Here is an 18,804-nt window from a genome sequence, read left to right as displayed (position 1 = left end):
ATTCTTCATCAGGCCTGTTGCAGTTATAATCAGCAGTGATATTCAACTCTTTATAAAACCCTTTCCCTTCTTTACAATCTCTCTCTGCAAGAACTGATGAACTTGACATGATGTTGACTTTTTCCCCTCTCAGAGCTCTAAAAGCTGCAAACATGGCCACGATGCAGGTTTTTCCTTCTCCTGTGCCGACCTGAATCAATCGCCCTGTTTCTGAAAGAGACATCAGACACCAGCTCACCATTTGTGTCAGTCGTGGCCGAAATGGCTTTTTAGTATTTTTAGTTTTTTGTTTTTTCCACTGCCAAACAGAGATCCTTTAAGATGGTTTTCAGTTCACTCTTCTGTGAGCCGTCCTCAGGAATATCACACCCTTCATGAACTGTTGATACAATATCTCTGACATCATTTAAAAGGTTTTCATCAATCTGGTTCAACTTTTCTTGATTTCGTCAATGATTTCCTCCAGAGTCTTCTCTCTGTCATTGGCTAAATATTCCTTCAAGGTTCCATCTGTTACAGTTTTGTCTTTGACTAGTTCCAGAAGTGTTTTTCCATCTTCATTTTTCCAGTCTGAAGTAATAAAGTGAATCTCTATGCACTGCAACATTTTTATCATCCATGTGAGGAGATGTGATTTGTCATTTACTGATGACTCAAATCTCTTCAAAAGAGCATCAAACAAGTCAGCGACCTCCTTTGGGCTCCATTTGATATTTGTAACCAGTCCTTTCAGCTTCTTGAGGAGAATTTCTTCATCATCATCCATTTTCTTAATCAGATAAGAAAAATCTGTTCAAAGCAGATTTAAACATTATTTAGAGATTGGTTCTTTGAGTAAGACACAATTTATAGAAATTTCCAAGCAAGCTGCATTTTTTTCTCTCCACTGTATTGTTACACTGACAATCAGCTAAATTGTTTTGAAAATTGCTTTGTTTCTGTTTCTCTTTCACCAACCTTATACAGGCACCTCTAAGGGGGGTTTCTTACTTTGAAGAAGTCATTTTAATATGGTACTAAAGAGAAGATCAACAGGAACTGCTCCAGTCAAAAATAATTTCAAAAGTAAATTAATTAAACCTCTGCATTACTACAGGCTAAGTGACTGAATTTCTGCCATCATCCGTATGTTTTAACTGTAATTTAGCAGGTTTAGCATATGCAAATATATAAAGTAATGACTGCCCTGTGTGTAAGTCTCACTTAGTTGTTAATTCAGACACTGACCTCCAGAGGGCACCAAAGCTCTTTTTTAAAATAAAATCTCTACGTCATCAAAAGGCTCGCATGAGTGACATTAGAGAAGTAGAGAAATAGAAATCCACTGAATCAAACTAAGTTACACTCCAACCCTCAATTTGATCATTTTAATGAATCATATATTTTTTACCAGACTGTAGAAAACAGCAGGCCTGAGTGATAGTGACTCGTTGTGGGATGGCACATCTTCTTTGCTTTCCCAAAGGATCCTCAACTGTATCCTCTGATAAAGGAGGCAATAAAGGAAGCGGTTAAAGATCTAGCATTTAGAGAAATCAGCCAGCTCTGACACTGGCTGCTGAAACTTCAGATTCACTCAGACAGAAACCTTCCAGTTAAATACTGACTGTGAAATATGAGACCCTGGGAACCGACTCGTTAACCAGCAGGTAGAGGAAATTGCATCACATTTGCATTCAGAGCAGTCTGACGTACAAAGCAGTGTGAACCAACAACATAGTGTGTGTGCACAGTGAACTGGTTCAAACTGGCTGTGCATCACCAGTGGAAAAATACTGAGAACAATACAGCAGGGCCGTGCAGAGACGTTTAAAGGGGCGGGTGCTCAAAGTTAAAAAGGGGCACATTGAACCAGGCTGATTAACAACAACACACATTCATCAAGAATCTAATAACAAGGCAAAGCAAATGTAGCCGATGTTTGACCTGATGGGTACAATGTTGCTGTTGAGGGGTTGCTGCTGATAGTGCTGGAGGGCAGGGCTGTGTTGATCTGAGACTGTAGACATTAAAAAGTCCATAGGAGAGATGGTAGCTGATTAAACAAGTGTCATGAGATAATAACAAAATGCAAAGATTGGTGACAGCACTTGGAACCATAAGGCAACAAAAAACTGTGAGAAATAAACTCGGCTCTGCCTGTGAATCACTCTTTGCTTCTCTTCTTCCTTCCATCCCATCATTTCATATATCACTCTCCACTTGCTGTCTATCTGAGAACAAGGCACAACTTGCTATTGCAATAAACTATAATTTAATTATCCACACCTAACAACTCCAGCACTTAATCTATAATAAAATGATGACAGAAAAATGTTATAGCACTGCCTTTAGTAGCCTCACACAGCTCTACTGTTCCCTCCTCATGTCCTTACCAGGCATGTCTGGACAATGTTATATCATGAGTAATAATTAAAAAAAACCCAATCTAAATAAAACACACACATGCACACACAGTGACATTTTAGACCTTCTTCAGAATACTGTATATACTATGGGCATCACGGTGCTGATCCAGAATCCTTACATTATTATTTATTACTAGAGCTACAATAATAAAGCAATGAGGAGGGGGAAGTAATAAATGTGAAATAATGTATTTATGATGATTCCATTTGTTTCACTATCCACTCTGTGCAGGGGCAAAGCTTATTACATTTTTTAACTGTAGAGATACAATCATTTTACTGCTGTAAAATCCAAATTTTGTCTTATTTAAAATATAAATCTAATATAATCTGCTTCTTAATGTATGTTCTTTAAAACACAGCGTGTGTTTTTTAATATATTATAATTATAATAATGCATAATTATGTGGACATGCATATTAGATCGTTTTTAGTGAAATATAATCTCCCCAGAAAGGCAGGAAAAGCCCGGAAACTTACTTTAAAACTAAATATGTTCCCTAAAACGGTGACAGAGCTACAGACCCATGACAGCCTTACACAGGTAGCCAGTGGCTGTTTGGCGCCCTGGGCAAACACACCCTCTGGCACCACCCACACCACCCACTTTTCGCGTACAGAATTTTGAAAAAACATCGGTGCAAATTATAAGTCTGTATCATGATGTCTGGTGTTTTCGTGTTTGTTGGTTTGTTTGTAATTTGTTTTATTTTGCGAGTTGGTCATTTTTGCTGCTCCAGCCAGCCAGAGAATCCCCCGCCGCCCCGCCCTCTCCTCCCTGTGCCGCAAGCAGCAGGCGCACCTCGCAAACGGAGGGCGCCCTTACTTTCAATTCAATTCAATTCAATTTTATTTATATAGCGCCAAATCACAACAAATGTCGCCTCAAGGTGCTTCATAGATACAGAGAAAAGCCCAACAATCATATGACCCCCTATGAGCAAGCACTTTGGCGACAGTGGGAAGGAAAAAGTCCCTTTTAACAGGAAGAAACCTCCAGCAGAACCAGGCTCAGGGAGAGGCGGCCATCTGCTGCGACCGGTTGGGGTGAGAGAAGGAAGACAGGATAAAAGACATGCTGTGGAAGAGAGACAGAGGTTAATAACAGATATGATTCAATACAGAGAGGTCTGTTAACACATAGTGAGTGAGAAAGGTGACTGGAAAGGAAAAACTCAATGCATCATGGGAATCCCCCGGCAGCCTACATCTATTGCAGCATAACTAAGGGAGGATTCAGGGTCACCTGGTCCAGCCCTAACTATATGCTTTAGCAAAAAGGAAGGTTTTAAGCCTAATCTTAAAAGTAGAGATAGTGTCTGTCTCCCGAATCCAAACTGGAAGCTGGTTCCACAGAAGAGGGGCCTGAAAACTGAAGGCTCTCCCTCCCATTCTACTTTTAAATACTCTAGGAACAACAAGTAGGCCTGCAGAGCGGGAGCGAAGTGCTCTAATAGGGTGATATGGTACTACAAGGTCATTAAGATAAGATGGGGCCTGATTATTTAAGACCTTGTATGTGAGGAGCAGGATTTTGAATTCAATTCTGGATTTAACAGGAAGCCAATGAAGGGAAGCCAAAACAGGAGAAATATGCTCTCTCTTTCTAGTCCCTGTCAGGACTCTTACTGCAGCATTTTGGATTAGCTGAAGGCTTTTCAGTGAGTTTTTTGGACATCCTGATAATAATGAATTGCAGTAGTCCAGCCTGGAAGTAATAAATGCATGAACTAGTTTTTCAGCGTCACTCTGAGACAGGATATTTCTAATTTTAGAGATGTTGCGCAAATGGATGAACGCAGTCTTACATATTTGTTTAATATGTGCGTTGAAGGACATATCCTGGTCAAAAATGACTCCAAGGTTCCTCACAGTGTTACTGGAGGCCAAGGTAATGCCATCCAGAGTAAGAATCTGGTTAGATACCATATTTCTAAGCTTTTCAGCACCGAGTACAATGACCTCAGTTTTATCTGAGTTAAGAAGCAGAAAGTTAGTGGCCATCCAGGTCTTTATGTCTTTAAGACATTCCTGCAGTTTAACTAATTGGTGTGTGTTATCTGGCTTCATGGACAGATAGAGCTGGGTGTCATCTGCATAGCAGTGAAAATGTATGCTATGTCTTCTAATGATGCTGCCTAGGGGAAGCATGTATAATGTAAACAGAATTGGTCCTAGCACTGAACCCTGTGGAACTCCATAATTAACCTCAGTGTGTGAAGAGGACTCTCCATTTACATGCACAAATTGGAGTCTATTAGATAGATATGATACAAACCACTGCAGTGGAATACCTGTAATACCTACAGCATGTTCTAATCGCTCTAATAGGATATTATGGTCGACAGTATCGAATGCTGCACTAAGGTCAAGCAGGACAAGCACAGAGATGAGTCCACTGTCAGAGGCCATAAGAAGATCATTTGTAACCTTCACTAAAGCTGTTTCTGTGCTGTGATGAACTCTGAAACCTGACTGAAACTCTTCAAATAAACCATTCCTCTGCAGGTGATCTGTTAGCTGTTTGACAACTACTCTTTCAAGGATTTTTGATATGAAAGAAAGGTTGGAGATTGGCCTATAATTAGGTAAGACTGCTGGGTCTAGAGATGGCTTTTTGAGTAAAGGTTTAACTGCAGCCACCTTGAAGGCCTGTGGTACATAGCCAATTATTAGAGATAGGTTGATCATATATAAGATCGAAGAATTAATCAATGGCAGGACTTCTTTGAGCAGTTTTTTAGGAATGGGGTCTAAAAGACACGTTGATGGTTTGGAGGAAGTAATTATTGAAGTTAACTCAGAAAGATCGATTGGAAAAAAAGAGTCTAACTTAACATCAATGGTACTAAGAGTAGCTGTAGATAATATTACATCTGTGGGATGATTATTGGTAATTTTTTCTCTAATGATAAAAATTTTATTTGTGAAGAAGTTCATGAAGTCATCACTAGTTAACGTTAAAGGGATGTTTGGCTCAAAAGAGCTCTGACTTTTTGTCAACCTGACTACAGTGCTGAAGAGAAACCTGGGGTTGTTCTTATTTTCTTCAATCAGTGATGAGTAGTAAGCTGTTCTGGCTTTGCGGAGGGCTTTCTTATAAAGCAACAAACTATTTCTCCAGGCTAAATGATGATCCTCTAAATTTGTGACACGCCATTTCCTCTCCAGATTACGAGTCATCTGCTAGCTCCCAGCAAATGGGCGATAGAAAACCGATCGGTGCCTATGCCATTCCCAGTATGCACTGGCTGATGTCGGGGCAGCATGAGAACGAGCCGTGATGCCGCCCCCACCATGATGCCGCCCCGGGCAACCGCCCGTGTCGCCCGTATCTAAAACCGCTACTGCAGGTTGCCAGCAGCTATGACCAGCACTACTTGTGCAGTTAATAAAAGGACAGGTAATGTTTGTCGCGCTGTTGCACACACAGCACGCTCGTTTGTTTCAGTTCGTCAGTTGCAACAAGACAGCTTACCAACGTGTCCGTAATAAGCTAACACTCCTGTGTGCTATACACTACAGTTTACGCTGTACACCTACTTACTGGTTTTGTCGCATCAGTCTGTGTCTGAGTTAATTTGTGTTTCTCCTACAGCTAAAAATGCGCGTGCTCTTCGTGAGCTCGTTCCCGGCTCGTAACCAGCGCGTTCTGTCGTCAAGGGCGATCATTGGTTAAATGTGATCATGTGACTGATGCAAGCCAGATCCTTTTATTTAGCAAAACTGTGATTAATAGTTAAATATTATTGTTGAGGAGCACAGACAGGACTCTGTACGCCCACACACATAAAAAAATAAAAAAATAAATAATTTTTTTAAAAAGTTGCCTCAACAAAAGGGCACTTTGGGCACCCATCAGGAAAGGGGCGGGTGCTCAAGCCCCTCTAGCCCCCCCCCCCCCCCCCCCCCCCTCTGCACGTGCCTGCAATACAGCAGATTTCTGTGTTACATATGAGAATTTAGGTCAGCTTTGGTGTTCCACTGTCACACTGTAGTTCTAGTTTTGGTCATATAAATAAATATAAAACAGTAGGGAAAACATCCATCCACATTCCTGTACTCTGACCCCCATACAGAGCTGTTAATACCCAGTTAAACCATGTTTACGTAGTCTAGTAACTTCGGACAGTTAACCAGAAAATGAAAACACTAACAAAGTTAATTTATATATATATATATATATATATATTTCTTATGTACGTATGTTACACAAAATCAACAAAAACAAGAAAAAATATATATTTTACATTATATTATATTAGACAAAGTATCCCAAAGAAGGAGACCACTGAGAAGATTTCCGGATGTATTGAAGGAGTGAGAGTGCGACAGGAGACGATGTCGGGTAAAGTGCAGGTAGATGATTCTCTGCAGTGACTCCTAAAGGTAGAAGCTGAAAGTACAAGAGGAAAAGTCGCTCCTCTGCGACATTTGAGAAATAAAGATGGCAAACCAAAGGCTGGAGAGGAGGAGGAGCGAAAATGCCTGGAAGTGCATCACTGTTCATTCTGCTGTGCGTCTGTGTCGGAGCTGCTGCCGATCAAGGTGAGCTCTGAATTTGACCACACTGAGAAATATGCAACAGCATTATAAACAGCGCGATATCAAAAAAAAAAAAAAAGAAAAAGAAAAAAACACAGATTAAACACGTTCCTGGATTCATCTACAGCAGGAGCTGAAGCTGGCTGAGCTGTTACTGTGGGAGCGTTTAGCTGGAATTCAAAGAACTGAGAAACTCTTGTCCTCCACATGTTACTGCTAATCTGGATTATTATTTTTATATAATTGGCTGTTTATAATATTTAGTGTCTGATGGCTCTTTTCAGAGGGCACAGCAGAAGAAGCTCATTTTCTGTTTAATATTCACTGATTGTTTCTCTTCTCTGATCTACTGTAACGTACACTAAAAAAACTCTGTTGTTGGATGAACACAATTTAATCATGGCACCTTTTCCCTCATGATTTAACCAAGTACAATAACCTATTTTTGACAATATAAAACCAACACATTTGGCATTTGGTGGTTTAATGTAATCAGATTACGTTGGATCAACGTAGTATACATGCATTGACTCGAAGTGATTTATTTAAGTGTGTAGAGTAAAATTTGATTTAATTCATTCTACACAAGTTAAAAACTTTAGGAAAACACAATGAAATCTTGTTGTTTGAACATCTACTTTGTTAATCAAGGCAATTACTGCTAGTCTTACTTAGTCTACTTACACTATGTATTAACACTATGACCTCTCTGCATTGAATCATATCTGTTATTAACCTCTGTCTCTCTTCCACAGCATGTCTTTTATCCTGTCTTCCTTCTCTCACCCCAACCGGTCGCAGCAGATGGCCCCGCCCCTCCCTGAGCCTGGTTCTGCCGGAGGTTTCTTCCTGTTAAAAGGGAGTTTTTCCTTCCCACTGTCGCCAAAGTGCTGCTCATAGGGGGTCATATGATTGTTGGGTTTTTCTCTGTATCTATGAAGCGCCTTGAGGCGACTTTTGTTGTGATTTTGCGCTATATAAATAAAATTGAATTGAATTGAGTCTTGCTTAATGAACCAATATGGGGGCTGATGGTTTTATAGAGACAAACAACCATTTGTACTTACATTCATGGGTAATGTAGAGTCACCAATTAACCTAACTCTAATTACACACTGCAAACCAGCCAGATTGTGGATTTGAACCCAGGCCCTTCTTACTGTGAGGAAACAGCACTAACCATCACACCAAGCTGTCAATCCAGGCTTAACAAAGCTGGGAAAGCTATGATTACAAGGCTTGATGCAGCATTTTCTGTATGTTTTTGTCCTTGACAGGTTAAACCACAATAAATAGCGATAGCATACACATGATGTGGGTGTAGTTGTCTGCCTCTTAAAACTCCAGTGATTTTCTGCAGTTTGACATCTAATGTGATCTTGTGAATTTTGTGAGTCCACTCTGACTAGATTGTATCAGGTCATCTCAACAAGAACAAATTAAGTTGCCAAATTTCATGCAGATGCTACATGATTTAATTACGTTCACCATAGAAACATGACATTATTTCGTTCAAATTACAAGTTTGACTCTTGTACATGTAACAACCGCCAAATTTCATTTTTTTGAGTGTAGATTTTTTTGCTCTCCATCAGCTCATATTTACAGTTTTCCTCGTTTTCTTTTCTTTTTTCCCTCTCAGCGGGGTGTAGCTGCCTCCGTCCGCTCCGCTGGAAGAACATGGAGGAAAACAGAGAGCAGCGCCACGCTTCGTTAATTCAAAAGTTTTCAGGCTTAAAGGTCAGAGGTCACAGTGAAAGCCTCCATGTGTTGTTGGGCTGACAGAATCTCCTGTGCTGCCACCTGCTGGTGAAGAACTGTCAGAGGGCTTCATACACCAATCACTATAAGCATGTTATTAAATTATAACCTTGATGACGTAAACGCACAAAACAGAAAAACAAAACAAAACTCCTACATGAATATGAAAGGGGTTTGAAAGATGTCAAGGACTTGTTTTACTGAATGGAAAGTTATTACTGCTGACATCATGTGAATCTGAATCTGAAGCTCTGTGATGTATTTTGTTCATGTTTAACCTGTTTGTGTATTATAAGTGTTTCAGTTTCATCCAGTGGTTCAACATCATGCATTTTTCTCCTCTAATAATAGAATCAGACAAGTTACTGAAAACCTGTTGTACTCTAAAAGCCAACAATGGGACACAGGTGTGTCTTTTTTAAAACAGTGGGTCTTCTATGACCTTCTATGATGTATTCGTCATGTATTTAGTCTCTGTGATACTGCAGGCTGACAGTATCAGTTTCAGAGGTGATGTGAACTCATACCTCGGATGTCACACATAATTGCTTCAGCTGATGCTGCCTCAGTAACTCAGTAGATTCAATAACACATCCAAGATTAACATGATTTCTTTAAGCTTATCAGAACAAGGATATGAGCAGAGAGTCCAGCAGGGAGACAGAAATCCACTGATGACCAGGTGAACATTATTTAAAGAAACAAACCTGATGTCAGACTGAGATGCCATCTGTTACCCTCTGACTCTGAGTTCTGGACTCTGACTAACACAACAAGACTGCATCATGTCTGGATGTGTGTTGAATCATCAGGAATAATAACATACCAGAAAACAGAAGAATACCTGAGGGCCTCATTGTAGCTCACCTATTCCCATTACCTGAATAACATCCCCCCTCACAATGCTCAAACACAGAGCCTCCTTTCATGACCAGGTTCGTATATGTTGCAAAGAAGCTGCACAGAAGTGACATTTGATTTTTTTTTCTTCTAAAAATGATCATTGTTTGAGTAGGAACTAATGTCACATGAATTATTACTACTGAGACTGAATGTCATAGGGTTCATATTTTCATATATTCTTGTATGTCGATTCATCTTAAAGAGTGTGAAGACGACACTGAGATGAGCAGCAAATATAAAGTTTTATGAAAGCACTTAAAACTGAAATAAATATTTAACTTCAATTTTCATTGCGTGCAGTTTTCACTTTCTGTGAGCTGCTTTTTAAGGAGAGAAAACTGGTATGACACGCAGCTAAATGCTGTGTTGGGAAGGTTACTTTTAAAATGTATTCCATTACAGATTACAGAATACATGCCCCAAAATGTATTCTGTAACGTATTCTGTTACGTTACTCAATGAGAGTAACGTATTCTGAATACTTTGGATTACTTAATATATTATCATGCTGTTTACAACTACATGAATGTACTATTGCTGTGATTTATTACTGTTACTGAAGGTCCGCGGCTCCGAACCGTAGTAAAGGGACCTCTGGCTAATACGGTGGGTTCTGTGTCGGCTCGTAGCTGAAAACTAGCTTTACTTTGTTGTCTGGGTCACTTTGCTAGCAGAGACAGAGAGAGGCATTGAAAGGCTGCTCCAACGGAACTTATTGTTTTTGGAGGAAAACACGAACACGGTGTACAGTCGAGTCTTAATAGCTTACTTACAACTGGGCTCGTCAGGCACTCTTCTTGGCTGCAGTGGTTATTATTATATTTACATGCTTCCAGCTCCCGTTTCTGCTCGATGACAGCTCGTACTTTTCCTTTTTCTCCCTCCCTCGCTCACAGACACATAACGTGTATGGTAGTCCATTCTCCCTGCAGCACGGACTACACTGCCCATGATGCTACATTCTTTAGAGCTATACCTGTAGCATTCTGCCTATTAGCTTAGCACAACAACAAAAAGGCCTCTCTCACCCAGGAAACACGCAGAGCGGCACCCTGTAACCATGGCAACCGTAACGCTGCCACCTGGAACAACAGAACGTAGCTGTCAAACAAAACCCAAACAGTCCTGACCCGCCACAATATGAAACAGGAAAGTACCGCCGTGTAATCCATTTATTTCAACAAAGTAACTGTATTCTAAATACCACCTTTTTAAACGGTAACTGTAACGGAATACAGTTACTCATATTTTGTATTTTAAATACGTAACGGCGGTACATGTATTCCGTTACTCCCCAACACTGGCTAAATGCTGCTCTTAGATAAAACGTGTGTTCTTTGTTTGCAGTTTCTTTTCATCATCATCACTGTGACAAAGCTACCACAACACAACAGTTCTGATCTGTGAGAGAGATTAAACATTTGTTTGTTTTCAGAGATGAGACCTGCAGGCACAGACATACGCTGATTCTGCATCAGAAAAAAAAACACCTCTTTTGAATCTGAACGCAGGACTCTGACAGACTCTTAAGTTTCATGGGTCTGTGCGGTGATTAACTGGATATTTGTTAAATCAGAATAAGAATCAGAAACAACCAAAATTGTATGCAAACCCATTCAGTACATTTGAAAGAGGGTACTTTTAAGAGGAGGAAACATATATGTACAATACATGTAAAATAAATATAGTATATACAAGACTGTATATAAGAATAAACAAGTGAGGATACGGTTGGAGCACAGTGATTTAATCCTTAGAATGTTGCACAGTTAAACAGAAAATATTGCACAGTTGAATGTTGTGTTTTCGCAGTGATTAATCCCCCGATTGTATTTATTAATGCAACAGCCCTGGCGTATGTGCTGTTTCTCAGTCTGTTTGTTTTGGCTTTAATCGTCCTGAACCACCTTCCTGATGGTAACAGCTCTGACAGGTGATGGGTGGGATGTGTCCTTCAGGATGCTGCAGGCTTTCCTGTGGCAGCAGGAGCCCTACAGCACAGCCAATGATCCTCTTTGCTGAAGATGTTTTTAAGACTACAGACCTGTCTCAGGTTATCCTTCATATCGTATCTAATCTTCATCCATGAACAAAGTCTTCTTATTTTGCCAAGAAGCAGCAAAATAAATACTTTTTTCCTAAAAAATGAATGACCTCTGTCACTAATGATCAATAAGTATTTTAGTCATACTCATGACATCACAAACATACTGAGCTTGATTGTGATTTTCTCCTCCTGGACTGTCTCACACTCCCCTGACACACACTCCCCAGATCACACTTGATGACTCAATGAACAACTGAAATTTGTAAACACTGTCTAATTACTTCCCCATGGAGGTCAGCAGTTCTTTCCATTTAAGGAAAACAAACTGCATAGAAACAGCTGCTGTGTGGAAAGACCTGCATGACTGATGACTCAGACTGAATGATTCCCATGAAAAGTTTCCAAATTATATTATATTATATTATATTATATTATATTATAACCAGGATCAAATTGAAACTAAGCACTTAGGAATCAACATGTAGCATGAAGCATCATAACATGATACATGTCTAAATACATTGACTTACTGCCATGTGATTGGCTGATTAAATATTTCCATTAACAAGCAGTTGAACAGGTGTACCCAATAAAGTGGCAATGTTGGAGGTTAAATTCCAGCCTGCGTGGCAAATATCTTTGGCCAAGATCATACCCCAATGTGTGTGCGTGTTAGATAGAAAGAGCAAAAAAAAAAGTGCTTGTGTGAGTGGGTCAATGAGGCAAGTTGTGTAATATATGTAATATATATAAGAACCAATCCATTTAGACAACTGACGAATTGAAACAAATGAGTGTGCTGTGTGTGCAACACCACAACAAACATCACCTATCTTGTCATTAACTGCACAAGTAGTGGTGGTCATTAGCTGCTAGCTAACTGGGTAACGGTGTCATGGGTCTGTAGCTCTGTTTTAGGGAACATATTTAGTTTTAAAGTAAGTCACAGGGCTTTTCCTGCCTTTCTGGAGGGATTATGTTCCACTAAAAGTATTTAATATCCATATCACATAATTATGGGTTAATATAATTAAGATATTAAAAACACACCGTATTTTAAAGAAAATACACTAAGAAACAGATTATATGCTTCTCGTGTTCCTTCTTCCTGATATTGCTGTCATTCGGAACCGCTACATCGATCACTACGGCCGTCTTCTTCTGTTTGTCTACCACCACTATGTCCGGTTGGTTAGCCACCACTATTTTGTCCGTCTGTATCTGGAAGTCCCACAGGATCTTAGCTCGGTCATTCTCCACCACCCTTGGGGGCATTTCCCATTTTGACCTCGGGACTTCCAGGTTATACTCGGCACAGATGTTCCTGTACACTATGCCGGCCACTTGGTTATGACGTTCCATGTATGCCTTGCCTGCTAGCATCTTGCACCCTGCTGTTATGTGCTGGATTGTCTCTGGGGCATCTTTACACAGCCTGCACCTGGGGTCTTGCCTGGTGTGATAGACCCCAGCCTCTATGGATCTTGTACTCAGAGCTTGTTCTTGTGCTGCCATGATTAGTGCCTCTGTGCTATCTTTCAGTCCAGCTTTGTCCAGCCACTGGTAGGATTTCTGGATATCAGCCACCTCCTCTATCTGCCGGTGGTACATACCGTGCAGGGGCCTGTCCTTCCATGATGGTTCCTCGTCTCCCTCCTCTTTCTTGGGTTTCTGCTGCCTGAGGTATTCACTGAGCACGCTGTCAGTTGGGGCCATCTTCGTGATGTATTCTTGGATGTTCATTGTCTCATCCTGGACTGTGGTGCTGACACTCACCAGTCCCCGGCCTCCTTCCTTCCGCTTAGCGTACAGCCTCAGGGTGCTGGACTTGGGGTGAAACCCTCCATGCATGGTAAGGAGCTTTCTTGTCTTTATGTCAGTGGCTTCTATCTCCTCCTTTGGCCAGCCTATTACCCCAGCAGGGTACCTGATCACGGGCAGGGCGTACGTGTTGATGGCCCGGATCTATCTATCTATCTATCTATCTATCTATATATATATATATTATATATTATTATATTCTTGGCTGAGCTTGATGAAACTTTGCATTAACATTACACAGGGCACTGTGAGTGGCAGCATCTATATAACTTATACAAATACTGTATACATCTGTGCTCTTCACAGTGCAGTTGAGCAAAGAATGAAATGTCAGATTAAAATCAGTCACACTATAATGTCCACAACATTATACTACAATGATTGTAGTATAGATGTGTCTTTCTGTGTTCCCTGCGCTATACATGTTGTAAACATAGAAGAAATCAAAAATACGTGCAGCAGTTAAAGTGACCCAGAATGATCCTAAAATCAGTCGTTAGAGCTCTTCAGTGTCACTAGATGGCAGCACCAGACTGTGCTTTAAACGGTGGTTAGTGCTTTTTGCTGTCTGTGGATGCTGCTGGGATGCACCTACTTATAGTTGGCTGTGAACTGACTAATTATGCATATAATTAAAGTGGCTGGAAAGATCCTGGTGATTCTGGTAACTCTACTTGAGTATATCTCTTAGTATATCAGTCTTTCTCTGAGCATTCGTTTTCGCAGCATAATCTGACCCCGATTTTGACTGAATGGAAACTGAGATCATATCAGACTGAATGAGTATAGACAGCACATATGTCCTCACTGTCCTGTGCAAGGACAACCGCAGATATCAACAACACTGTAACTAAGATGCACATGCACACTCTTATCTACTGATGGAGAAGTTTTTAGTTTAAACAGCATCTAAAGTCTCACATAATTCATTTCCTTAAATCAAAACTCATTAACCACACTTTGTTCTTAAGCTTTTGTTAATCTGCACTGAAGACATGTGCATGCGTTATCAACAACAGTTCACATTTTCCATCAGACATCTTCATGAAACCCACAGAACCACACGAGAAGAACAAGTCCAACCAAAGTCTTGCAGAGAATACAGATCACTGCAGTGGAGACAACAGCAGGGTTCTACAAGTAACTAAGTATGTTAAATATATTACTTTACATGTATATATTAGATATAGACTAGATAGTATTGTTATTTACTGTTCATATAACATGTATTATATAGATACATGCTGCTGTTATGGCCATACTGAGATGCTGAAAGACAGGGTGATGAAAATATAGATGTATTTTTTTTCTTTAAAGTCGTTAAAGAAGTTTAGCTTTTATTTTACCAAAAACATTAATTTCTCTTTGGGTTTTTGGTCCATCAGTATGTGGCCTTGAATTTAATGAAAAGATTAAAGACAATATATACAGATCTGATTTGTAATGAATGTCCTCGGGTCACGTGGAACAGCAGCTGGATTCCAGCGGTTGGACTTCAGCGAGGAATAGGCGACGACTCTGAAAAGTTCAAACAACATGGGACCAGTCACAGTTAAAATAATGCATCTATTCCCTACAAAAAAAAAAATCTACATCATCTGTGTCACAACATTTAAACTTCCTCCATTAGTTTCACATTAAAAGTCTTGCAACCAAACTGTCACAAACAAGCTTTTAATGTGAAGGAGACCAACCAGGAAGTGTTCAGTTTGAAAAATTTAGCAGAAAAGTCTCATCTGTGCTGAGTCTGTGACTCGGAGCATAGGTGTTATTATAAACACAGGTTTGATTTAGTTGGATTTCGCTTTAAATACTCTTGATAAAATCGAAGAAGTACTCTATTCCTGATTGTGCCTTCAGTTAAAATAATCAGTGTGGCTGTTTGCCCATGTTTTACAATATAGTTTATTGTTCTGGCATCAACAATACAGATCATTTATGAGGGTATTTGAGTTGTTTTTATTTTTTAGCGACTTTCCATTTTTCCGCTTTGTTGTATATATATATATATATATTTTTTTTTTATTAGGGGTGCAACGATACTCGTATCGATATTGAACCGTTCGATACAGTGCTTTCGGTTCGGTACGCATATGTATCGAACAATACAAATTTTTTAATTTATTTGATCAACTTTCCTTCTGACGATGCTGTCTGTGTTGAGAGCTCAGTGGATCTGCGTTTGACTACTCCGCCTAGGCTGCACTGTCGAGCGCAGATCCACTGAGCGCAGCACAAGCTAGCAAGACAGAAGCTAAGCTCTTGTTGCAACATGGCAAATTGAACCTCCCCCACCCTCATTCAGATGTGGCGTTTGGAACTATTTTGGTTTTCATGTGAAGTATGACCCTGAAGGTAAGCTCATCATGGACAAAACAGTATGTCGGATGTGCCACGCAATGTTCAACTACATTGGTGGGAACTTCTGCGTTAGCGCAGTTAGCTCGTTAACGTGTTGGCCGTCCAGCCCCACGCACGGGGCGATCCGCGGTAGCTCGTTAACGGAGATTTGCTGCATTATGGCGTTAACGTCATTTCAACGAGATTAACGCTGACAGCACTAGTGGGAACACAACGAATATGACTGCACATTTACTCCGACATCATCCTAGTGCAAAGACAAGTGGAAGCAGACAAAAACAACAAGCAGGCATGCTACAGACTTGACCCGAGTCATTTAGACAGCCGTTAGCACATGATTCTCCTTATGGGGACCTGATATGTTTAATATGCTGCTGAGAATATAGCCCAGAAGAAGCGTATAGTATAGCTTTTATTTTGGAAAGAGACATTTCTCTGTAATAAACTCTCTTCTCCAAAGATGAGGGATTTCTCGATCAGATAGATTAATTTTTTTATTACTTTGTTGTTTCAGCAACATTAAATTGAAAAACTGTACTTTTGAGTTAAAATATATATTTATAATTTTAATAAATTACAAATTAAAAAAGCATGAACGTTTTTTTGTATCGAAAAAATATCGAACCGTGACACCAAAGTATCGATCGACAAAAGTAATTTTGTGTATCGTTGCACCCCTAATATATATATTAATATATATATATATATATATATATATATATATATATATATATATATATATATATATATATACTGTTTTATTTTGTTAGGGCTCTTGACTCATGTACATCATGTTTAATTTAACGTCCTCTGTCACATTAATTTGTTCCTTCTGTGTTTTCCACCAGTTCAATCACCTGCTGTGTATTTATCGTCTGTCTCCCGCTGCTTTCATGTCAAGTTGTCTGTTCTACTTTCACAGCTGTCTGCTCCTTGTTCTGAGTTTCCCCCAGAAGTCTTTTTTCTTTTTCTGTGGTTTGCTTTGAACTTGTTGAATAGCCAACAATAAAAGTTTTTTTGTTTCACCTCGTAGTCCTGAGTTCTCTATTTGAGTCCACAAATTGCTTAGTACAGTGTGACACAAGAAGAAGGGAAATCTCAAAATCTTAAACGCAGTTAATCATTAATACATTGCTGTGTTGTTTGGATCACTCACTATGACATCCTCATAGTGGGAATGATTTTCTTTTCCTGAAGTGTTCATATATTTGAAGTCAATGGGCTGTTTTGTACACCAACATGACCAGGAGACTGGAAACATTTACATCATTATAATTTCGCCTAACAATTTTTTTAAAAAAAGGACATACTTTGGATGGTCCTCTCATTTTCTCTGGATATTTGTAATATGAACATCGACAATGCTGGTATTTCTGATCATTTTTTGGTCATGTTTGATGTTGAGCTATGTGCACTTGTATTAAATTCTGAATGCTGTGGCTTGCCTTCTTACTGAAGCTAGAAAAGTTGATCCTATCACTCCAAACCCAAACACCAGCACTTTGTGACAAAATATACCCTACATGGTATAGTACTGTCTTTAGTAAGCTAAGGCTTGCATTTCTATGGAGACAAAAAAGTGCAAACACATCTAAAAATCCTCAGAGATCACCAAAGTTACAATGATTTTAAAGCAAACTGAGTTTTAAAAAACTGCACTAACACAGTATTTTTTTCGTTTTCAAAACAAAGTGCACACTTCAAATTCTTTGAAATGACGGTTAGCATAAAGGTAATGAATGAATTAGAAATTTTTGTAAAGTTACAATGAAAAGACAAATTGTAAAATAGATAGATAGATGATAGATAAACAGATAATCAAATAGCATCTCAATATTTACAACAAATATCATCCTTATGAAGGACAAAAACACTTGTTCTGAACCATGATGGAGACAAAGAAGAGCAGCTGTACCTCTGGTCTTTGGTCTGTTTTCCTTGTCTTTGATGGTGATTTGTCCATAACTGACGTCTCCAGTTTGCACTGATGAGTAGACTCCAGCTGGATCACACTCTGCACAATAAAACACACAAAGAAGACATCAGTGCAGTTCTACAGTCATACTGGCACTTACCATTACATTTAATATGACACAAAACTATTTAGACTATTTACACTTCTTTTTTTATGTTGTATAAACAGGAATAAGACAAACACACATCTGTTTAATGCTGCTGCAGCAAACATCAAACAAAATGTTAAACTGAAACTGTTGGCATTTATAGGTTTATTTTGCATTTATTAGGGATTTATTAGGGGCCGATACTGTAAAATGTGTGTGTACTCATACTCGTAAAAGTTAACCGATACCATGAACCGATAGCAACTTATTTCATTAATCAGAGGGTGGATTGTCATTTCTATTGTAGTTTTTTAGATTGGCCACTAGGGGGACCACCCGCGCTAAACAGGCACAGGGTTAGGCGAGTGAGACTGGCGGCTCCAGATAAAAAAGAGAAACTGGAGGCTGCTGTAGCTAGGCTAAACAAAATGTCAGCAGTGTGGACCAGAACAGCCAACTTTAACTCGGGTTTTGGAAAAGCGATGAAAAATGTCAAGAGAAAATCCACAGGCAGTTAAAATAACAGAGGCTCTGACTCATTTTATCGCTCTGGATGACCAGCCAATGCCGGTCATGGAAAACATAGGATTGCACCGTCTTCTCAGCATACTTGAGCTGCGATATGAAATATAATAAATAAACAGAAGTGTTTCTTTATTATTCTGAAAGCTCGGGACAGTGCCAATAGTTCAGTGATATTTTGTTAAATTACAATGTGGAGACTCTGCAATAATTTAACAGAAGTGATTATTTTTCACTTGAAATTTTTTTGTGGTCATTTTTATTAAGATTTTATTTTTTATCGGCAGAGAATAAAATAAAACCTGTCTGCATTTGTGTGTGTGTGGTAGAAGTATCGGTTTTTGTACTCTGTATCGGCAAGTACTCAGATCCA

The 18,804-nt window shown here is 39.4% G+C and overlaps 2 protein-coding genes across 5 annotated transcripts in view; one reads left to right on the top strand and one right to left on the bottom strand.

Moving 5' to 3' along the window:
* The window catches only part of LOC146521521 (coxsackievirus and adenovirus receptor-like), a 209,033-nt gene that overhangs the window by 54,888 nt on the left and 135,341 nt on the right, over positions 1-18,804 (top strand). The gene's annotated exons all lie outside the window — the stretch shown is intronic.
* Positions 1-18,804, bottom strand: part of LOC146521532 (uncharacterized) — a 144,603-nt gene that overhangs the window by 117,723 nt on the left and 8,076 nt on the right. The window contains exon 7 of one of the 2 annotated variants that reach the window (XM_085155026.1): positions 16,606-17,860. The exons of the other annotated variant lie outside the window; for it this stretch is intronic. Coding sequence (XP_085011152.1) covers positions 17,568-17,860 — 293 coding nt within the window. The 3' untranslated portion in view covers positions 16,606-17,567. Of the gene's footprint in view, positions 1-16,605; positions 17,861-18,804 lie in introns of those variants that run through there. 2 annotated transcript variants of the gene reach the window in all.

The sequence above is a fragment of the Neolamprologus multifasciatus genome, chromosome 3 (genome assembly GCF_963576455.1).
Source record: "Neolamprologus multifasciatus chromosome 3, fNeoMul1.2, whole genome shotgun sequence".
In the NCBI taxonomy this organism is placed as follows: Eukaryota; Metazoa; Chordata; class Actinopteri; order Cichliformes; family Cichlidae; genus Neolamprologus; species Neolamprologus multifasciatus.
This window is presented reverse-complemented; position numbering and strand designations above follow the sequence as displayed.